General features: G+C 26.3%; 1 protein-coding gene across 1 annotated transcript; it reads right to left on the reverse strand.

Annotated features, from left to right (window-relative positions):
• Nucleotides 1-1,074: 1,074 nt before the first annotated feature.
• On the reverse strand, nt 1,075-24,481 carry LOC129981414 (stress-induced-phosphoprotein 1-like). The gene is made up of 13 exons (XM_056092253.1): nt 24,295-24,481; nt 22,840-23,049; nt 20,965-21,109; nt 19,668-19,815; nt 18,196-18,376; nt 16,655-16,781; nt 16,440-16,542; nt 11,407-11,527; nt 8,189-8,285; nt 5,893-6,054; nt 4,359-4,462; nt 2,792-2,955; nt 1,075-1,372 (listed from the first exon to the last, which is right to left on the reverse strand). Exons 1-13 carry the CDS (start codon nt 24,310-24,312, stop codon nt 1,300-1,302), a joined length of 1,653 nt encoding a protein of 550 aa, XP_055948228.1. The 5' UTR covers nt 24,313-24,481; the 3' UTR covers nt 1,075-1,299.
• Nucleotides 24,482-25,487: the final 1,006 nt, after the last annotated feature.

The following is a 25,487-nucleotide window of genomic DNA, read 5'->3' on the forward strand; positions in this document are numbered from 1 at the left end:
TGAATAATTCTTAATCGAATGCAAAGGCTCAATTCACTGCTTCAATCAAAAATAATTGTGCCAACTTTATTTCCCCAAAAAATTAAAGGAAGTTCTTGTTAAATAATAATTTTCTTTAACCCCCTAACTACTGACATCAAATAATATAAAAATAATGCATCATCTACAACTGTGCTTGAAAAATACATATAGGGCCAAAAAGTTATCTCTTCAAAAATCATCAAAGAACAGCAGTGTATTTATGTAATTATAAGATTAATACTTCCGAGATGCTTTGTACTTTAATATGATTGTCTTATATAAAAATATTTTTAAATAATGGGGTTTTATTAACATTTAATGCTTTCAGAATTGGTTAGTGGGGAAAAGTAATTACAGCAGTACCGATAACTGATACCAATGTATACTGATATAAAGAATATATTTGTAATATGATGAAGAAAACAATGCATGCATTTTGAACTCATTTTTTTTCTACCAGCCAGGTCTAAAATTTCATATCTATATAAATGTTCATTTATAGATGAATAAATGGACTAAAAGGTCAAACTATCAACGCATTCCATTCAAAATTTGATACAGATCTATAAATATTAAACTTTAATTATTTGGTTATTTTAACTTTTTAATTAAGATCACCTGTCTATGGACAAACATTCGTTCCATAGATGAGAAACTTTAAAACAAGCAATCAAAAAGGGAAATAAAACTCAACAAGATTTTTGGCACTGTTCCCTTCCCCTAAACATCAATAAATGGATTGAAACATCACAGTCTGAACCTCAAATCCCTTTCTGTACTCGTTTTGTTTTAATACTTATTTTTTTGTATCAATATTTGTGTATTTGCATGGCTTGGTCTATTTACGAGCATTTCCTAGCTTCCATAGTCTGGGAACTATTGGGCTAGGTCAAACCAATGAGATCAATAAAAACAATGATCTTGTACATTACAAATTAACTTTCATTAGAACAAAGCAAAAAAAATGTTGTCATCTTGATAAAGTTGTCAGCAGGATATAAAAACAACAAGAAAAGCAACATGACAGAAAGAGTCCACAAAAAAACTAAAAAATACTGAAGTAATAAACAGTTTATTTGTAGTTTTTGTTTGGCTCGCTTATGGTACAGTTATGATATAAGTTTGTTGAACAAAAATATTTTATGTGCAAGTCTCAGCTTTATTATCTTCACATGAAATGAGAATGAAGAAATGTCTGCATAGCAATTAAAGATTACATTCTGAAAAATGAACTTGTTAAATGGAATCAAATCAGAAGGACTAGGTCTTATCTGAGTGTTAACGAATAGCTATGAGTCCAGATTCTAAAAGTTTCTGAATTTTAGCAGCAATATCAGGATTCTTCAAATGCCTGTAAAAAATAAAGCAAGTTATAATAAATAAAGTAAGTCTTACAACAATGTAGCTTATTTCAATTTGGAAGTTTTAAAAAATATAACACAGTAGAATTTTAGACTGTTTTACACATAAAAATCACAAATTTCCAGCTACAAATATACAAGTATTCTTCAATGACTAATGCATATTAATGCTTATTTTAAGCAATAAAGTAAGAGACTTGTAAATAGAATACACATTTTCTCATAAAAACGATTAAAAATAAAATAATGGATAAAATAAAATCAATTAGAAATGTATTCAAGGTTCTTAGAATTAGTTTTAATGCAGAAACTGATGCAAGACACTTAATCATTAATATGTACTCCCACCTGAATGAATGAAAACAAATTAGAACAAAAGCTCAAAAATAATTCAAAATAAAAACACAGTTATTGTATTATTAAAAAATGGCAGATTATACTTAAATATACATATGAGAAGTGCTTTACTATAATACTTGTAAAATGCAAATTTTTAAATAGGATTATCCTGTAAACTGACAAAACTATTGTCCAAACTTTTTAGATATAATTCGATTCAATAAGATCAACAAATATTAATACAATCCCAATAGTATCTATCAATATGGTCATAATATCTTAACTGAGAAACCTACAAAGTTAAGGGGCTATTTAATGTGGCGACTTTCTGTTTTGGAAAATTGTTACTGTACTGATTCAATTAATCACTTGGAAACAAACGACATATGCATGTTAATAAAAGATTACCATCATGGCCGAATATTGCATGGCTGCAGCTGGCTTATGGAATGAAATGTTTTATACTATATGGCATTATTAGCCCATGTTTCTTTTAAAAATAGGGTTTCATAGGTTAGAAATTCTTCTGAATTAGGCTGGAGTTTCAAAAATGTTTGCAAACTATCAGATTATTGCTGTCTCTTCTTATTTGGGATGGTATTTTATTGAAAATATTCTAGCAAGGACCTACATCAATAATCTAATTTGGGTACTTACAAGGTAAAATGCATCAGATTTATTTTTTTAATATTTTTATTTGTTGTTATAATTGAAAATGAGATATCTGTTATCACATATTTAAAATTGGTTTCATTTTCATGCATTATTATGTACATTTTAAGGAATTTAATATGTCTTAATGGAAGAAATTATCCTGACTGTGAACACTTCTTTCCATACGCATTTACTCCAAAGTGGTCAAGAAGCCATGAAACACTTTAAATTTTCACGAATTAAAAAAAATCTCCATATCTAGTTGTAATGTTTGCAAATGACTTTATTTTAAAGAAAATTTTTTTAACATAGCATGATTTAATAAAATCTCTATTAAGAAGTTAGTCACTTAAATCTAAAAATAGAATGAAGAAATAATTTTAATATGAAAATGAATGTTTAAACAGAAAACTCACTCTTGGAGAGCTCTGGGATCATTCTGCATTTGTTCTAAGATTAATCTCATAGCAGGATCTGCTAAAATTTGTTGAACTTCAGGATCAGACATGGCTTGCTTTCGGATTTCTTCAGGATTACTACTACTTTGCGAGATACACTTTCGATATCCATCTAATGCTTCCTGTATCAAAAAATGTAATCAGTGATTAAAAATAAGCAAGATTGGATTAATGCTCGAATACATGATTTTTTTTTTTTAAGAATCGAAGAACAACGCTTTGCTTTTTAATTTGATGCATAATTATTTATAAATATTGCTAAATACAAAGATTGTTTGTTGCTCCAAAAAAATATAAATGTTTTTAATTAAAAATTAAAATAAAAAATTAATTACATTTTTTAAACAGACATTGAAATTATACATTGTTTTGAATATTGCTAAGAGAATATATTTGAGGGCTAAAGTTAAAAATGCTTTTTAATTTTTATTTCATGAATAAATTGATGAAAATGCTTCAGAAAATATTTTTTTTAAATATGGTTTATAGCTAAAAATGATATACTACTTATCACTAACACTAAACTTTACATGGAAAAAAAATCCTCCATGCAATTCTATAATACTGAACATAGATGAATTTTAAGAACAATGAAAGAATTTCAGCAAATTACTTTCAAAAATAAATTGCTATACAAATGCAAAAATTCGTTACAAAAGATTACAAAAATCTATCTGGAATATAAAACAAATGCTTACTACATAATGACAATTCTAAGTATTCATTAGTTTAAAAAAACTAATAAAGTTTGTGAAACTGATATTTTTTAATAAAGTGCTGTCCACAATCACATTTTTCAAATTTCTTCAGAAAATATTTCTTGCAATTTGCCCTTATTTTTTTTTTTTTTTTTTCTCTGCAAATAGAGGCATGAGTCCTACATTGACATAAATTTTTCAGTTAATTCTTCTATATCCTACTCAAATACTTTTTTCAAAACACTTTAAAAATATTTTTTTAAAAAAATGCAGAAATTATAGAAAATATCTTAAGACTAAATTTGGAACACCAATTTCAGATACCTCCCTAAAAATGAATTTTGAATGCCAGATATATGAGTAGTTTAATTCAAATTTAAGCCTAATGTGCTTGATCAGTTCTAATTATTTCTTATTATCCAAAACAAACTACTTATAGTTATCTACACTTAACAAAACTGTATGCCTAATGTTGCTTATTGACAGCCTAAAATACTACTTATAACAAATATTTTATTAAATGGTCCGAAGCAGTAATAAATAGAGCCTTAAATACTCTACTTTTCAAATAATTTTTTTATCCAACTTTGCAAAATAAAATATAGCAGTCTCATGCAAACAAAACAGAAAGCAAAAGCATCCACAAATGAAAATTTTCATTCCCCCCCCCCATCAGACCATTATTTTCAGATATTCATTTTTCATATTTGTGCCATCCATTTAAAATGGTTCAATAACATTTTCAGTTTCAAAATGTTTTAGAAAACATAATTGGGCTAGACAAATTTAATACTAAAAAATTAAAGAAGGCAAATATATAAATTTACCTGATTATTTGGATCTATCTCCAAGGCTTTTTGGAATGTAGATGAGGCTTTAGCATGCTCTTTTAAGGCCATTAAAGCCATGCCTTTCCTTACATAGCCTCTCACTGAAAGAAAATTTCAATTATTTTAGAATTTGAATACTAATTTTAAATTCTTTAAGAATATCATGCAGATACATGTTATGTTGAAAATAAGATTAGCCTTTAAACCACTGATAAATTCAAAAGTCAAAGCATAATTTTAATAAATTAAAAGTAACCAAACCAAATTACTTCAAGCAAGAAGTTAAAATCAGTCACATATGTTTAATTAGAAAACAACATAAATCCCAAATCTTATCTAACAAATTGTTATAACTTTGCATGTGATAAATAATAAAATCGCCAAGATTAACAGTCAGAAGAAAAAAAAAATGCGAAAGAAAAGAATGAAAGTTTAGGGCAAGCATTATCCCATGTATTTCATTCATAAGATGGTAGTTTGTTACCAAATAGAGTAGAAACTCCTATCTTTGATAAGGATAGTAATTTTATTTCAAAATTTTATAACTCAGTTGCATAAATAGAGAATCAGAACTATCAATGCCCAAAAGAAAATGAGTGTTTTGTTTTATAACTAGTCAGACTGACTTTTTAAGCTGTTAAATAACTAATATGGAAAGAAAAAAAAATCACCTGCTAATTCACCCTGACCGAAAAACATGAATTTAATCAATTTGCAATGAATTACTGTGGAATATTAAAGAATCTGTGTAAAAAAAAAAAAATAAATAAATAAATAAATAAATAAAAAAAATGAAAACAAAACTGGAAATGAAAATCTTATTTTGGAGTTGATGTCCAAAGAATGTAATTATTTTAAAAATCATAACATTGGCAAAAGCATATAACTGAATGCCTCGATAGATAAGTCCGAGATTAAACATTAAAAACATTGTTACTGAATGTGTATTCAATTTAAAAAGGTTTTAAAATTAAAAAAAAATTGAGTTTTTAAGATAATGTAAAAATATGTTTTGTAAAAAAACAGTTCTGGAAGATATGGTTATCGTTTCCATAATTTAATCGCAATGATTATATAATCGGTGACAGACCAATATTTGTGTTAGTGTTAACTTTACGTTTGATGCCTATTTCTTGATTTCTTTTATCTTTCTTATATTTTGTTTTCTCTGAATGAATGCAGTTAGGAAGGACACAGCTAAAACACACATGGAATTTCCATTAATTAGCAAAGCTATTGAAACTTTAAATGAAACAGTCTGAAACATGTATAAAATGGTTTGTTCACATTTGACAGCTGCTATTCTACAATAAGTAATAACAATTTTTGTGCTACATACATTAAGAGTTTTATAGATAGATTTCATACTAATTATATTTCTTTAATCAGAAAACAAATAAATGAATATAAGAACAACTACAACAAAAAACTAGTTCTCCTACTTAATCTTATTTCCAGTGATAAATATTCTATATAGCATTATTAAGACTACTTAATCATAAGAATTTGGATTTAAAAAAAAATATCCTACCAAAAGTTGGATCCAATTTAATACAAGTTTCACAATCTTTTAGAGCCAATGCGAATTCGGCTAATTTCTGATAACAGGCAGCTCGGTTACTGTACAAAATGGCATCATCAGGGTTTCGCCTTATAGCTTCTGTATAATGCTTCATGGCTGCAGGATAATCGCCTAAAATAATTGTACCAAAAATTAAAAATAAGATATAAAACTATAAAAAAGTAAGTGAATAATATATTTTTTAAAAATAAATTTTCATGAAATTATATAATAACATTTATCAATACTCATAATTACATTGCATTTTATGCCAACATACATTACAGATACATATGGCCAGATTTTCTAAATGACTTAAGGTTTTCTGGATATTGTTGTGTCATTCTTCCTTACAAAAAAAACTTTTTCCAAAAAAAATTGAAAAGAAATTAATTTTAGACATAACACAGATTTGAAACAAAGAAAGCTGAACTTCATAAAATAAGAAAAATAAAACAATATTTTAAAAAATGCATCTATATACTTAATTTTATTCTAAATCAAATTTTAAAATAATACATAATTATTAATAACTTTTTGATTTAGAAAAAAGATTTGTAAGGCACTTTAAAATTCTATTAAACAGTAGACACACATAATTTATTTGGTTAAGAAATCAAAATATGTAAAATATTGCATCTGAAGCAAAAGTATTCGTACAAAATATCAACTACGAAATGCATAAGTCCGGTCTGTAATTGACTGTGAGCAAGATGATACCAAATATACAGATATTACAGAGATTTCAAATGAAAAAAGGTTTAACATCACAAATCACTAATTTATGACAACCTAAATACCAAAAACTAAAACAGCACAAAAATTAAGATTAAAAAATTATAACAAGTTGAAAAATTACATCAACATAAAAGTTATAAAACAAATATAATTTGATTTAAAAAAGAAATCAAATACATAAACAGCAAAAATAATTTATTTAACATTCCTTTGCACTTGGAAAGGTAATTTGGTACTAATCATTCAATGAATATAAGAGCATACTTTATTGCTTTGAGAAATTGTTTTAGAATAAATGATCGATTTAAAAAAATAACATCAAAATGAAGTGGTCTAGTATGGTGCACAAGAGGATATATTCCAGTGAAAAGGATTTCAGTTTTATTAAAACAATAATGCAGTATTAACCTACATTCATAATGAATAGAAATTTCTTTTTTGAAAACTATAGTTCAAAGTACAAGTGGTTAGAGAAAAAGTATAATTTTCAACTCATCAACAACTGCTCATTCTGTATTCTAAAATGCAATTATCAGATGCATTCAAAGTAATCCTTTTAATAATAAGTTTTTTTTTCCCCCTTGAGATTATAAACTGGATGTTTTTAATTCCTATTCACCCACAAACAATGATAAACAGAGGCGATTCAGTATTATTCGTAATTATATGGATAGCACTTATAACAACATTAAACATATCAGCATTTTACATTAAAACAAAATTAGAAATTTTGACTTAAATGGGTTTATTAAAAGTTTTTTTTTTTTTGGTGTGTGTGTGTGTGTGTGTGCACATGCTTGCTTTTGAAGTGTTTTCAATTTAATTTTTGAGAATGACAGAAGCTCTATGAAGCAAAAACTTAATGATAAATAAAGGGGAAAAAACAGTAATATTTGTAACAGAAGATTCTATTACAGCAGATTCACAAATTTAAATTATTATAAAGAAAATGAAATTCATCTGGAATGGCAATAGTGAAAGTCCCCCCCCCCATCCTATTGTAAGAGCAGGGCTAGCAAATAAGCTTAAATACTGTTTGAAAAATAACTATTTTTAAATATTCTTGACATGACTCTTTCCAATTCCTGTACAGGAAAATCTTTATATTCAAATACAACAAGAGATAAAGAATTCCACAAGAGATAAAGAATGTTTGTCAATATTAACACTTAGTCTTGACAAAAGATATTTTAGATAGTTTTTTTTTAATACATTGATATAATATTCAAGAATTATTAACACTTTCAAACAAAGTCTGGACTAATTTAGATGCATGCTATAAATCTACAAAAGAATTACCATAAAAAGGAACCAATATTTATTTTTTTCTTAGTTTAGAAAATACATAATGGAAAATGAATATGTAATGATATAATTTAACTACATGGAGACTACCATTTATGCCTGTATATCATATGTAAATAAAAATATTTCACCAGATTTAATTTAATTCTTAAAATTCCAGATATAACAACATATTTTTTTTAGAAATTGTTATTACAATCAGATTTTCTTTAATATTTCTTACCTTTCTGGAAACATTCTTTCCCTTTATTTTTTTCTTCAAGAGCTTTTTCTGGATCAAGATATTTTTTCCTTTCTTCTTCTTTAAGTATCTTCTCAACCTAAAAGTTAAAATTTCAGGCATAATTATCTAATAGTATAACAAAATACCAGCTTAATGCACTATATCTCTCTATCCACACACTTTTTTTTCTTTCATCTATATTATGCTTTTAAAACAAGTGAAAACTTGAAAAAATATTATTTCCTACATTTAATATACATAAATCTACCAATTAAAATTCGTGAATTCCATAAGTCTACTTATTAGTTGAGAAATTTCAAGAAAAAAATAATAAAGACCCTGTTAATGCAGGGATTATATTTATACTTCCCCCAATTTCATAGAGATTCAATTGATATTTATGTACACAATTGTATGTATATATTTGAAACATCCATGAGCCTCGTATTTTTTAAAAAACATCAGGAAAATATTCTGGTCTTAAATCAAGATTTTGTTTATAATTATTTTTTAAAAATTCATTTAATCAACTTCAATAAAAAATCATTCTATTCAACCCAAAATATGTTTGAAGTTTATAAAAATCTTCATTTCAATTTTCTATATATATTTCTCAGAATTTAAATTCATAAATGATATTTTTCAAAATCTGCTTTAAATTTTGATTCATGGAAATGAAAGTACTATAATTCAAATTTCTAAAACAGATTGATGTTTCCAGCAAAAATTCATAATGATGGTGGAATTCACTTGTAAATGTGCTAAATGAAGCTGTTGATACCAGATATCATATAGATACCTGGAGTTATATAAAGAAATTACTTTTGACATTTTATGAAAATAGGTAATAAAGAAACATCATCCAGGACTAAATTTCAATATTGAATATGAATCAGTAATGGTATTTATTCTCTTACAGTAACTATATAAAGGAGATGTGCAAAAATGGAGAAAAAGATTACAGAGCAATAAAAAGAAAACTTTCGTAACCACTCTAATATATTTCCAAAATCAGAGTTCCATATTTTTTTTTAACAAAAATGTAAGTAATCTATTTAAATTCAATCATACAAAGTTATAAAAATATAATTTTTCATTACCTTGTTTATACCATTTCATCATTACAAAATCCCATTTTTATGTCTAGCATAATGAGAATTCTAATATGACTTATGTTCCCCATTGGAAATAGTATAAAAGCCATACATAAAAAAAAAACTTGCTTACCTATTTAAATTAATACTAATTTTAAATTATTAGAAGATATTAAAAAATAAAAAGTAACCATAAAACTGAATTTGAATTGTATAGGTTTAAAATTTCTTTTCTAAAAATTTCAAATACAATAAGATAAAAGAATAAAGATTCGTTTTTAAATTCCTTGCATTGCCTTGAAAAAAATAAAACATGGGAAAAAATTTTAACGCTAATACCTAGATTTCAAAATTACAGAAATCAATATAAACTTGTTTAGAAACAATGGAATGTAACAACTGGCTTCGCTAAAGAATTGAAATATTTATTTTATTGACAGGATTATAGGCACTAGCAGATTAATACAGAATTTCACCAACAATAAAAATTTGTAATCTTTATGGGTAGTACACCTGCTATATCAGAAGTTTTTTCCTTTCCTTACAGGCCAGTAGATTTGTTGTACCAGTTACGAGTAAGGATATCCTTCCCCCAGTAAACCTTCCAGCAATATTCTAATTGCCTCAAAAGATCATTTCCCTATTGTGTCGTACTCCATAGGGTCAGGAGATTTTCCCCAGCAGAAATTTAAAATTATTGTTGGTAATGCGAGTTTTCAGAACCATGCTTTGGCTATCCCCCCCCCCAACAGTCTTAAGATGTATGAAATGACTAAGCATAATTTCATTCATGAATTATATTAGATGGAATTGAATTGTCTTTATTATGCATTCTGTAGTTTCATGACACCACTTTTCCCTTTCAAATACTAATCTTTAATGACGAATGCTGACCTACATCAAAAATTCATGCTGGTTGAAGCTTTATAATGATGTTTAAAAAACATCCTTCAGAAATAATGCAATTTACTTCTCAACATGATATGGTCAAAATTATAATATTATGTTGAAAAGTAACAGTTTATTGACAAATTACTGATCATATTAACTTACACACATGAATTAACATAAAAGTAAGAATCAATGCCTACATATCAAATTCTAAATACACCATATCCAATTTACTTTGTTGAATTCTATTTTTTTAAATTTGATAATTTGTATTTTAGGAAGATTTTGGAATAGAAAATATGTTTTTAATTCGATTGCTGATTATGTTAAATTCTAAATGTATTTTTTGAAAAAGCAATACACATTTTAAATCAAATTCTCAACAAAAAACTAAATTTTTATCATATACTAAGTATTAAAAGCATAGCGAGGATGCTAAACAAAAATAATCAATTTTGTATGCAATATATAAATAGTGAAATATTCAATTATACTTTTAGTCTATGGAATAGAAGAATAGTGTAAACTATGCGATATAAGAAAACAAGCATCTTTAAATAGAAAATACAAGCATTTAGTCTTAAATTATACATAAATCATACCTTGTTTATAAAATATTCATTTGTTAGAAATATAAAAACAAAATAAAATTCATATTGCAATGTTGAAATTTAAAAAAAATAAATTTATAGTTTCAGAAATAACTGACATTTAATAAATTTCAATTATGTTCCACATTCCAAAATAATCACAGTGGCAGTTTCTATCAATATTCACTTTTTAAATAAATTATTATAAAACAGATGAAGTTTTGCTAAATAAATTAAACAAAAACAGCAGAAAATTTCATTTAATTTATTTATATCGTAATATTTAAGTTGATAGTGACTCCTGCAAAATTCGTGAATTACCAATTTAAAGATAAACTGAAATAAAACTGTGCCACAAAGCCACATATAAGAACATGATAAAGATAAAAGCACAACCTGTTTACTACAATAGGGAAAGATAACCCATTAACACTATAGGTAGTCGAAATCAAAGGGGTCATTTTCAACAAATACAGTTAAAAAAAAAGGGGGGGGGGGGGGAATTTGAGTTTCTCATTGAGGACCCACAGTTGGAGGAATTTTTCAGATTCTTGCAACCTAAAGGTCAACATGTCCCACCCCCAAAAAAGTTGTAGTCATAACCTGAAATAATACAACAGGATTTGAAAAAATATTAACTTACCTCAGAAAGTTTATTAATAGTATCACGAGTTCTATGCTCAGTTAGAGACTTTTGGTAATAAGTTTTAGCTTTTTCATAATCTTTCAGTTTCATGTATGCTGAAGCCATCCTTGAGAAAGCCCTGAAATTTTGCAATAAGTTAATATCAAAAATAGTAATCTTAAAAAGCTTAGGCTACAAATTAATAATTGTGAAACTGAATAATTTGTAAAAATTATAATTTCAACAAGTTTGCAAATAAATGACAATGGTTTCATGCAATATAATTACAATATTTTAAAATACCTCATCTTCAAAAATTCTTAGGTTGTTTTAGATTTCAGTTTTAAAAATTTGTTACTGGTTTCAAATAAACAGTCAACACATTGATGATTGGAATCTCTGAAGACATGTACTTAAGTTGCAAAATCTTTCAAATAATTTGACAAGTTGCTTGCTTCAATTAGCTGACAATTATCAAATATTAGCAACAATTTTTTCAAAACAGAAATCAAAAAAACTTTTTTTATATACATCTATAAACATGTTTAGTTTGAGGTACTGAAATCCAATTTATCTTTAATTTACCAACAATTTATAATCAATTCTCTTAAGAATAACTTAACAATTTGAATAATGATCAAAGTAATTTTAGAAATAGTAAAGTAAATAAAGAAAATAGCTTTTATCTGCAAAATTCTCTTGTGAAAATAGATTTTTTTAATTCTATACAGCAGTAAATAAAAAATTATCACTTTCTTCATGACTATAATAAGTGTGATTAATAAAGAATGATGAATAAAAACATATAGAAAACCTACTACTATTTAGAAATAAAACATTGAAATAAAAAAAAAACTAGAATTTCAGAAGATGTTTTAAAAAAAATTACAACTAAAATAATTCTTTTTTAGTATTTTGTATAATTAAAACCTCATATCAAAATAAATAGTATCTAACAGTCATTCAGATTTTTAAAAAATACATATACACACACACACAAATGCAAAAAAAAAAAAAAATAAATAAATAAATAAAAATAAATAAATAAATAAATAAAATTTATTTTACAGTACGCAAGTATGAAAACTTATGAACATAGTACATATAGTTTTATATTTTAAAAGAGCAATCTGTAACCACAATAAAAGCAAATAAAGAATATTTTCACAATAAAACATAAAGAAAACAAATTCACAATTTGTAATAGCCAATAACTGTAATATGGGAATTTGCTTCAAAAAATGTAAAAAACTAATCGGCACGTAACGACTATAGCAGAACAAAACCAATTAGAGTGATCAAATAATGATTTTTCTTAAATTCTTCTTGGCTTTCACAAATTTACTTAATTTGCCTCAAAGACTAGGAAAATGGAACATATTTTAATTCATTGCCATAATGAGATAATCCTTTATTATATTTCATTTATCTTCTAATTTTGAATAATTGAAAGGGATTTTTGAAAAACATCTAAAATATTCTTTCTTGTATATTTTAAGTAATAAAAAACAATAATTCACTCAATATACAAAAATTATATATAATAAAAATTGTAGTATTGTATATTGTATATTGATTGTAGTATATTTTCATAAAGAAAAATTTCTATGATATGAATATTTCTAAGATGTCAGTTATTTTTGATTTGATAATCAGAGGGACCCAAATCAGTAACAATATTTTTCTAATATTAATAAAACCATTAATTACAATGTTTTTTTTTTCTCTTGAAAGCTATCCCATATAAATATATAACATTTTGACAGAGATTGCAAAGGTAAAAAGCTAGGTGCATGCGTACAAAGAAATCTGGTTTTGTCAAGCAAAACATATTTGTATACATGATAATTGATAAATTACAGGCAGGTGGTTTCAAGTGAACCTCACCAGCTGTGGATGAACATATTGGAAAATGTTCTTCTTCCTTAGCAGTTTTCTAGTGTAAAAAACTTATTCCTGTGAAAATATAAAAATAGTGATATCGATAGTTAAAGTAAATAAAGTTAAGAACATTCAGTTACATAATTTGTAATTTCATAAATTATGAAACATAACTGGAAAAAGGCATTTATCACCAATCATCACCGTGTTAACGTGAACTTTCCACTGAAATGGACCAAAAATATAATTGTGAAATAAATTTCGGATTTTACAAATTATAACAACATTTTGATTGCCATCTTTGACATAAGCAAATCAAAAGCTCTTTGAAATATCTACCATAATCAGACTACATTCAGAATACAGGGGTGTTTGTGGGACCCCAAAAAATCCCCTGAAACTTTTACGGACTTACTACCGACATTTTGGAGTTTCGAGAAGGGAGGGGGGGAGAAATGAAAAATTACGATTATGAAGTATTGAATGACCTAATTATAAAAGTTCAATGAATTACTTTTTTTGCAAAATTAAGACCTTTGAACCCAGGTCACGTGATCGCACATCTGGTCGAACGAAGTCTCTCCCTTTTTTTTCTGCCGCGCCTACTTGCCGAAAAGAATCCAGAAGAGAATGTCCGAGAACCGGGGGAATGAGTCATAACTCGCAATAAGGAAAGAACAAAAAAGAAGTTTTTTCCCCCTTTTCACGCATTATCACTGCCTTTGGAGAAAGAAAGGAAAAGTTTTCACCACACACACTGACCTTGCGTTTTCTGCTTTCAAAGCAAACAAAATTACCCAGATCAAAATAAATAATTCATTATTATTCCTACTTCCTTTTGAACGACGATCCCCGGAATTCTCATTTGTCAATAATTAAACATATCTTGTTAACTGAGCCAGAAGTAAACACAGCACTTCTTTATTCACCTCATTTGGGAAAAAAATAGTGCTTAAATTATCAAATTTAAGTCAAGTAAAATTTTTCCAATAAAAAGAAAAGAACAAAGATGCCAAAGAAAGAAACAAAGTATTCAAATAACAAGAAAAAGTTATCTGTGCACATAGCAATTTGAAAGTTCATTCTCAATATTTTTTTTTTTTTTTAAAGGAAGTAACCAATAACTTTCACAACAATGATGAATGGTTTGTTCATTATTTATTAAACCAATAAAAGTTTGAGCATTCTGTGACGAACATATAACAAAAACCTACAAAATTTTTTTGGCAAAATATACAATTAATTTACTTAATTACACTTGCCAAACAGGAAGAAAAATTCAATTGCGCTTCAACACTTATAATTCAGCTCAATCAAATAGTGAGAGCATCCACCATAACTAAACAAACCAATATAGCCACCATAACTAAACAAACCAATATAGCCACCATAACTAAACAAACCAATATAGCTAGTATAATTCTGGTAATTATGGAAACAATTCCAAATTTCAAGTAAGTGCAGTAACATTTATCATTTCTTCCTAACCTATTGTTCTTGAATTCTGATTTAACAAACCAATTTTCAAAAATTTCAATAGAAATTTTGAATTTAGTACAATTTCAGTCTCATCTGTCAATGACTCAAAATTTCATTACATACATAGCAAATATTTCTAATAATGTGTAAAACAGAATAATAAGATGGCAAAACAGCCAATAATTGAGGCATTAGGAAGGAGAAAAATATTACTAATTGACATAATATCTAACAACCACATATTTTGCAATTTGACTGCAAAAAAAGAATTACCATGAACAATTCACTTTCATTGTTAACTGAACTTTTTTTTTTTTTTTTTTTTTTTTTGCTTTCTTTATTTTGTTTTACCTCCGATCTTTTGAAGTGATTAGCAGTCCATATCACACAATTAAATGGTATCTAATTTGTATTTTAGTTGCCTTTAATACACTACAACTGTTTTATTTTTAATACAAGCATATTATATGAAAACTGCTCCAAATAACTGTGGAAATGTAAAAACTTATTTTAATAAAAGTAATGAATTTAAAGATATTGATTACACAGAATAATCATATATTTAATGTCAATAATTTTCAATGCTGATGATCATAAGACATTACAATTTTTACCAATAATAAATTTAAAGAAAAAACTTATAAGAATCTGTTTACTATTCAAAATACCATTACATCTTGTATTACAATATATTAGCATTATGAAGTAATCATTTATATTAATTTATAATTATGCAGCATATCGAAGAGAATGAAGAAAATACAAGAATAAACAATTTTTTTAGTAATTTATAAGTAGTAATTCTTTATATGCTTATTAATATTCTCAATTCATTAAATGCCATTTACAGTCCCTAAATACTTTGGATTACTGTGGAGGTTACTGGTGACCCACAAAAATTATATAATAATTCAGTGAGGGACTTGATGTGGGGAAGTAATTTTTTTACATAAGTTAATGCCTATCAAGTGCAAAGTGCATTTTGTGGAACACATTTCATATTTTGTGAAATTTTGAATGTAAAATTTTGAAAATAATCATGGCATTCTGTGCCAAATTTCCATGTTAGCTGTGTGTGTATGTGTATTGTGTTAGTATTTCCCCTACCTGAAAAGCTACAAGTGTGTAAAAATGGGACTTGAATAAAAATTAACATACTTTTAAAATGTATGTAATCTTCACAGATGTATAAAATTTGTCACTTAATTGAATATTAAATGTTAAAAATGTTTAAGAATAATATAAGATATTTAAATACTATTTCTTGCTACAATCTTTCTGAAAACCGTAGCTAAATTTTTTAACAATTTTTTTTTTATCATTTATGCTTAAGAAATATATTGATAGCTATTAATGTTACTATTAAATATTAAAAAATTGATATCATGACTGAATGCTTGCTAGGCATCGTACAAATGCAATTTTCCACCTGAACAAATCTGGTTTAGGTGGGGGGGAAAATGAAAATTATTTGCGTAATTATTGAATGCAACATCAAACTAAATTTCATGAAAGTACCTTTTATTGATTATGAAGGCTTTTGTTTAATTCTTGCATTATTTTCCAACTACATGCATTTAAAAGGATATATTGTGTCTTACTATTATATTGCCCATTTAAGTAAAAGTTTCACTAAATACAAGTACTCAACCTCTTGACAGTAGAATTCATAAAAATTAAGCAGAACTTACTTAGCAATTTTCTTGAAATCAGCTCTATTTTCTTGACCAACTTCAACAGCTTTTTCACATTCTTTAATACAGGTTTCATAATCTTTTTGCTCAAAATAGACAGCTGAAAATAAAACAAAATGTTAAAAACAGGTAAAGTTAAAAATTAAGGAGTTACATATTATATATGACAATCAAAAGAATAGAAAAGTGCAAAACTTTTTTTGAAAGAATACCTGCTTTATTTGTTAGGAAAGTCATTTCCGTAGGATCTAATTCAATAGCTTTATTATAATGTTCTAGAGCCTCTTCAAACTTTCTATCTTTATAGAACTGATTTCCTTTGTCCTTTTCTTCAATTGCCTAAAATTCATAAATTAAAACTAATGCTTATTTTAAAATTTTACACCATCATAAAAAAATAACAAATGCAAGAAATTTACCATACGCATAAACATTGCTATGATATTTTTTTAAAAAAATGTAAGCAAATTCTATAAAAAATCTCTCCTTCCCCCCCCCCTTCATTTCTACATCTAACGACAAGAAATAAACTATTCCTTATTATTTCTTTCGAAAAAAATTTAAATTTAAGAAATTATGTGCATTTGATTTTATTAATTTTAAATATAAAAACTTTCAATTCACACAACTTTTCTTGATATTTCATCTATAATATGCTATGTGTTCTTTAAAAATACATTTATGATTCATTTAAAGCCCTTCTAGACAGTCTGTTATCCTATTTATAATATCTCAGATCTGACTGCCACAGAATAATTAACAAAAGATGAAATAGAAAATTTTATGCACACAGGTAGAAAGCATAAGAAATAAAAAAAATATTTACAGTACACTTTAGATATAAAAGTATAACAAAAAATGTTTCCTTGCAATGGTGTCTTTCTCAATTCACAATGTTTATGAATACTCAAATCAAAACAAACCACTAAAACTGGATTAAAATAATTAATATATTGCAGGATATAGCCAAAAACAATTCTAAAAATTTGTCAAAATTGAAAAAAAAAATTACATGCCTATTATAATGTAACTTTTTAAATATATGTATATTGACTGATCTTAATTTTTAATTCTAATTAAAATTTTAATAATAGCTCTAACAACCTCTCTCTCTCTCTCATGTGTGCACTAAATAATCTACTTGTATAGCACTAAGGCACACAAACACTTTCATGCCTTTTTTTAGCAGAGATGATTATGAAACTGAGTGCAAATATATTTTTCATCATATTTTTTATACAAGTTTTGTTTAAAGTTCTAAATTTTAATTTTAAATAATGACACACAATTACTCTTTATTTTATCACAACAAACCTACCATTATACTTCTTAAAAACTACACAAATTTTTTTACATTGAGTAATAAACACTGCTTAAAATTTAAAAGAAATCAGAGAAAAACTTTGATTTTACAAAAATTCAAGGATTTCATTGATCTATATTCATATTATTCTTTGCTTAGTAAATAAAATCTTAAATTTAATAACAAATATAATGGAGATAATGAAAATAAACTAGAAAAGTTACGATGTTGAATTTGAAACTCAAGCTTTGAATACTGTTTCATAGTATAATTTTTAAATACTGTAATAATTTAAAACAAAATTTAAGATATCACATAGTGTAAAAATAAATAAAGCTATTTAAAACAATAACATTGAGGAGCTTCAATCATATCCGATAATGAGGCGAAAAATTACGTTAATTTCTAATCCAAAATACAATGCATAAAACTTTATTTTGAATTCATTACTTGTTTCTTTTCTGGGGTTAGTTCGATATCCATTGGTTCATCTTTAGGTTTAGAAGGTTCAGATTTGGGAGGAGGTGGTGTTTCCATATCTACATCGTCATCTTGCATATTAGCATTACTAAGATCAATGTTTAATAAGACACTCAAAGTAGTCATAACCCTAGGATCTTTCAACTTTTCCCTAAAATAAAAACAGAAACAGATCAAAATCAAATAATTTTTTTACAAAACTTATAGCTAGCTGCTTATGCTTTATGTCTCATTCAAGTACATTCTATTTTGACCTTTAAAATCAAACCTTAAGATCACTCAAAAATTAAAACCATATTCAGCCCAACACTAACATCAAAATTTCGTAAAAATAAAAAAGTTGTGCAACTAATATTATTTCCAGTCTGAAAAAAATTGATTTTTAAAAAAAAATATCTAAAATCTTTAGAATGATTTCACTTTATTTCCTTCCCCTTATTCATTACATAGTGCATAAAAAATAGTTTTACTCTGCTCAACTAAAATAGGTGCAAAAATAAAAAAAAATTAATACTCGGAAAATAAAACAAAAATACATCATTTTCACTTATTAGATTTCAGATAACCTTCATTTTTATAAATATTTCCTAATTTTTTGGAACTATAAAAATCAATATGCAATGATGTTCTAAGTGTTTTAATACTTTAAAGATGTGAAGGAAAATTACTGCAACATAGAATTAAATTCAAGTATGAAGTGCAGTATTTTTTCATATCTCCATGTGATTATTTTATATCCAACTCCAGAGTGGGGAAGGAGCAAAAATTTTATTTATCAAAAAGGAAAATACAAGAATGCCAAAATAAAGCATACCATAAAAGTATTCAAAGATTTAAATTTTTTTTAATAAATTCAATATTAAATTAATTATTATTATTATTATTTTACATTTTGATAACATTCTAAAAATTGTTTATTTTAATCTGCTGACTTAATTCTCTATTCTCCATTTATTATTTTAAAATAGCTTGCAATCATAAAAGAAACAAAACAAGTAGCATTCAAGAAATGATCTCTCCCCCCCCCCCATTTTTATTAACATTTTCTACCTTGTTGCAAGCAAAAATATAGATGGCTTCTTTCAACCTGGTGATAAATGACTGGTTTTCAATAGCTGCAAATGATGTTTCTATTTATTATCAAGTCAGCAAATTGAATATAACTATCAAAATAAAATTTCATTTTTAGAATATATTTTGCCAACTTCTTACGTCTTCTTAAAATTCGTTTACCATTCTCAATATATTGGTCTCCCTCAAGTGCACATCTTCTAATATTCATAACATCTATTCAGAAATGATTACTAGAAAATGTTAACAATCAATTGAATTCAAAAGGGGAAAAAAAGTACCATCTATCAAATGGCATTCTCATACAAGAATTAAATAATCTCTCAATAACAAAAATTATTCTCTGGCACAAGAATATAAAAATCACTTACACCATTAAAGTAGGATTTGACTGTAGATCAGTTAATAGTTTAATGTAAGATGGATCATTGAAAAAGTCTCTAGTTCTAGGATCATTCCTTAGTTTTTCTAATACTTCAGGTCCCTTAAATGGATTAGGAAATCCTGAATTATTTGCCACTGAAAAAGAAAGTAACATAATGAATATATATTTTTAGAATGTTATAATATTCATGATAAATACTTGATTTTATCTAAAATACCAGAATTGTATCATAACAAATTAATTCTTACCAAGTTCAGTTTAAATTAATTAATTTGTTTATAAAGACATAATTAAATTATTTCATCAAAACAAATTGCCTTACACAAGTTGCATGACTTAAGATTACTTAAACTTACTTATGTGCTTCAAAAGTAAAATTATAAATGCTGCTCACAACCTAACATTTGTTCAAGCTTCATACACCCACTTTTTATAAACAATCAGTTAAAATATATGTTATGTCTATCCCCATATTACCTTAACTGATAAGAAATAATCTCCATTACTAAAAGATATGAAACCATCTTAATTTGGTTGAGATAGTTTCTTAACTAAATTGTAGCCTTACAGAATCGCATTTTATTAATCTTCTGATGAAGTATTATGTACTTAAAATCTGTCAATATACTACAAACTTATTTTTAATAGAATTAAGTTATGTAAATTTTAATTACTGACTTATCTTAAATAATCTGAATTAAGAAAGCTATTTTTAATACATCATACTGCTTTATCAAAAGTGAGATTTTAGAAAAATTATGAGAAATATTTCAACATCAATATTTCAAAGCAACTTTTAACACGCTAGTTGCAGTGGGGGTCATTAGTGACAAGTAGGGCCATACGAATTACATTAGAAGAAATTCAACATAGCAGTCAATGTGTTATTTTGAGGTAACCGAGTTTATGACTTAATAACAATGTTTTATTAAAATCTTTAAAAAAGTTATATAACATCTTAGAAAAAATCTAAATACACAGATTTTAATTATATTTTACTATCAGAACAGTTAATGTACATATTACCTATATCAAGATAAACATATCAGGGAATAATAAAATATTGCATAATTTCATACAAAAAAGGAAACTGAATATTTTAAAACCACTAGTAGAGATGTTAATAAGATTGCCAATGCTTCATAATCAACAGACAAGCAATAAGCTAACCTCTGGTTTTTCATATTAGCACTTCAGCCTTAAATCTCAGCATAATGTACTTATTAACACATAATATAATTATTTCCTCAGAATTAATAAAGATAAAAAAAATGTCAACTCACTTTCACTTGCTTGAGCTTTAACTTCCCTAATTCCGTCCTTAAGTTGCTCATTATTAGGATCTTGTTTCAGCCCTTCATTATATGCAGAAAGAGCTTCAGGATATTTTTTTAAATAAGCTAAAGCAGCCCCTTTCCTAGAATATCCCTACAGGAAATAAATTATAGTTAAAAAAATATAATTATGTATTATATCATTTTAACCATATATTTAAATCTTATACAATTCTTCATCATCTTGATGGATTTGAGCAAAATTTGATATATATGCACCTTAAGTGTGTAAAAAAATTTATTGCACTATTAAAAGTTTCTAAAAATCCATTAATGAGAAAAAATTGTATAATAATTCGTTTGTGCATTTTAATTAGCTATGTAATGGATTAAATTTTATCACTGCCCCTACTTAAGAAATCTGGATTAGATGACATTTTTTTGACATTACTAAATCAAGATAAGGACATTGACTATATCCTTTTGAACTGTTTGAAATATTCAATTCAATGAACAAATGTACGGAACAAGCACGATCCTAATCATAAATTACTATAATCTATTGAAATTTTCTTAAAAAAGCAGTTTTCAAAAAGCACACTCTGCAAATTCTTTGATCCATGAAGAATTTTGGCATAAGTCAATTTCTTGGTATTGAACAAAACCTTTTTTCCTTCAAGAATCACAATCGGTATAGTTTTAAAAAAAGACATTAGGTACCCGAATCAAGCATTTTTAAGTTAAAATCTTATCTCTTAAAAACACCATGTTTTTCCCCACAACCAACTTTATGTACCTAGTTCTGGGAAGGAGGCATAAAGGAATTTTTATATAGATAAGACACTCATGCAAAAACTGTTTTTATTTAGGTTTATTAGAGTAGTAATTAATTTGAATTCAGGTTAAAACTCTTTTAGACTAAATATAAAAGCTCCGACTTTTCTATATAATTTTATCTACCAATATCAAACTAATACTAAAATGTTTTTAAAATTTTTTTTCAAATACAGAAATTTTTTTTAAAAAAAACCTTAGTGTACACATATTTACGATGAAAGCACAAAATTCCACTTAGAAACAATACATCTTCTTTCTTAAATCATTTCTTTTTTTTAATACAGAAAAAAACATCCTAGAATAGAGAGTGGCAAACTGAAATTAAAAAACCATATAGTACACAAGATGCAAAAATATCAATCCTTTCAGGACCATCATTCCAAAGGAACTAATGCTAATTCCATTCTTATCAGATCAGTACCACGCCCGCACAAAATGCCCCGGTTAACATGACCATACATATATATAAAAATGGAACAATCAGTACAAAATTTTAAATTTACTAGATGGTACAAAATGACAGCTTTTACAATAGTCAAGCTATACACATTTGATTTTCATGTACAAGTATAAATTTCAGTTCAGCACTTCTGGATTTTTAGTTTTATAATTGTAAACAAATGGCTCTTTAAAAGTACATGTGGTTTAAAAAGATTCTGGTTGTCTTATTTATTGCTTTGATTCTTTAATTAAAAGAATGAAAATTATATTTCACCAATTTTTACAGAGGATAAGAATTGTATTGAAAGAAATTTTAATTAGTAAATGAATAATCATACAACAAGAAAAATTTCTTATGACAAACCAGTGTAACTTCTAAAAAATAGACAATCATAATTTAATTCTTTAGAAATTATCTATTTATCATCAACACTTCCATAAAATATTTTATAAAATCAATTTTCACAAATAAATTCATATTAGTAAAAATGTATAAATGGGCATTTGGCTTGCCTCATTTAATATACAAATATAAAAGAAGCAAAATTTTAACAAATGGATGCTGAGTTTTATAATTATAATATTTAAAATTATAAAATATAATACCTTAACAAAGTCAGGTTTCAGTTCAATAGTTTTTTCAGCATCTTTTAAGGCATCGTCATACTTTGCAGCTTTACAATATGCAGCACTTCTATTACTATATAAAACATGATTGCTTGGATCCACCTTGATAGCCTCACTGTAGAACCGTATAGCTTCATCAAACTTCCCAGCATTCAAAGCAGCATTTCCTTGATCTTTAAGTAAGGTTGCCTAGTAATAAAACAGTCAAATAAAAAAAAAAATTTAAAAATTGAGTAAAAATGAACAATTTAAATGACAGAAAAAGTATTCAAATCAACTTTGCATATAAAATGTTTGAATAGTGACTAAGTAAAATACCAATAAAAGCAATTTTACAACATTTTCCTACATTTAAATTTAATCAAACAAAATGATTAAAAAATATTTTATCAATCTTGATAAATAAACCAAGGAATAACTTGTTGCATCATATTTATATTGATCCACCTATTTTTACTATACATATATTACAGGTACAACTGGGTAGTTTATAATGGTATACACCATTTGTTAAAAGAATCACTTTATTAAACCTAATGATCAATATTATTTCATGTATTTTGGAAAAATAAAGAAAGTTTAGAAAATTACACAATATACAGCATTGTTTAAATGACTAATCTGAAAACTCTTTTGTCCAGAATTTTCAGAAGAATATTATTTAAAAATAAATAATTCCAATAAGTTAATTGTGTAATGAATTTATAAAATATTTATCAAATACATTCTTAAATTAGGAATAAATCTTCAGCGAATAAAGTCAACATTTCAATCCCCCCTATTAGAGTTGTTTCCATAGTCATGTTTTAAAAAAGTCTAAACTAGTGAAGTAAAAAAATTGCGAAATCAGTCCTACTCCTCCCAAATCTCTCCTACCTATATTATTAACAGATATAAAGGAGAAAGAATCAGGTTACAAATATATCACAAAAAAGAACATATAATGACTAAATGAAAAAATATTGCGGTTGACAACATCAATAGCTTTGATTTTTCAAAATATTTCATAACAGTTTGAATTGTCATTTGAAGCAAATATTGCAAATCCTTTTTACAAATCTTCAGTAACTTCTTAGAATTTTTTTTTTAATTTTTCTGAAGCTAATATAGTTTCCAGGATACATTTAAAAATAAATCAATTATGAAGTATTCGTATCTCTTAGGGACAATATAATATTTGTTCAATTATAAAAAAATGCCGGATCATTAATGCGGGCCAAGAGGTATGCGCGTTGTATATTCAGTAATTATTTCTAAAGGAAACTTTAAAGAAGAAAAAAATGTCTGACAAACCGCTAAGTCAAAATGATTGGGGAAATTTTGAGAAAAGACGGTTATTATCTTAAGCTTTAATCTTTTTTAAAGACGATTACTGCAAATTATTATAACATGATACGAAATCGACATTAAAAACAATTCACATAATTTAGTTACCTTTTCTTTATCACTCATGGTTCATAAAATATTTAAACTGAGCACAAACAAAGACGATCACACGATCAGAACTGAAAAATATTTCTATGTTTTCACGGGATATCAGCAACACGAGGAAAGCACCCTATTTCACTAGAATGTTCGAGTTCGATCGCACATTGGCTTTTTCATGCAGGAGAGTTGAGAGGCTAACGCCTTCCCTAATGCCGAGTTTTTATTTTGTCATAATCTAATCTGTTCAGTGTTTTCTTTGTCTTTTCTTTCTTTAGTGGGTTTTTCAAAAAGTGTTAACAAATCAAGATACCCACTCAAATTAACTGCAATTAGTCTATAAAAGTAATATAAACTAATGATTCTTAATTTTAAAAATGTATTTCAAAACTAAATATTCTTAATTCGTTTCACTGACATGAAGAATAAACACATACTACTGACGTCATTTTTGTGAGTTCTTAATACAATCTTGAGGAATTGAAAGTGTTTATAAAATTACATATAGATGCTTATTAATTTGTTTACTGAGTATATATTTTGTATTTGATAACTAATGTAGAGACAATAATTAAATTTCTCCAATGCATTGGAGCGTCTTTCAAGAAGCCATATCAAATTGAAGAAATACTAAGACCCAATAGATGTGGATAGTCAGAATAGCACCGGCTTAGGCCCTATGCTGAGAAGTGGCTGCTAGCAAGTTCATTAAAAAAAACTTTTCTTTCTGAAATGCCAAGCAGATAAGTTTGTAGAAATACAATTGTAAGATATTAATAATTTTTGAAGTATAATTAATCAGATTATTTTATGTTTCATTACGTTCACTTAGATATGAGGATGCTTATAAACACCAGATATTTGTTTCAATAATATTATATATCCCGGCAAATAAATGTGGATGCTAGGTAATCTGATGACATAAAAGATTTAAAAGAGACAAACACCATTTAACAAAATTAGTAATTTAAGAAAAGACAACTTAAAATAAATCATAATCTATTTCAATTATTTTGAAATGTTAACAAAATTTTATAGTTCATTAAAATCACGTCCTCATAGTGTGCAATACTAAGCTACGCAAATACCAAATCCAGCCGCTGGTGCTTAATTTTTTTCTTTCTACAAAGCAAAAAATGGACAGCATATATCATTTGTTGTAATGTAGTGGGATGTAGGCTGTGTAGAAACTTCGATTTTAA

This window comes from Argiope bruennichi, chromosome 8, assembly GCF_947563725.1.
Source record: "Argiope bruennichi chromosome 8, qqArgBrue1.1, whole genome shotgun sequence".
Taxonomy (NCBI): Eukaryota; Metazoa; Arthropoda; class Arachnida; order Araneae; family Araneidae; genus Argiope; species Argiope bruennichi.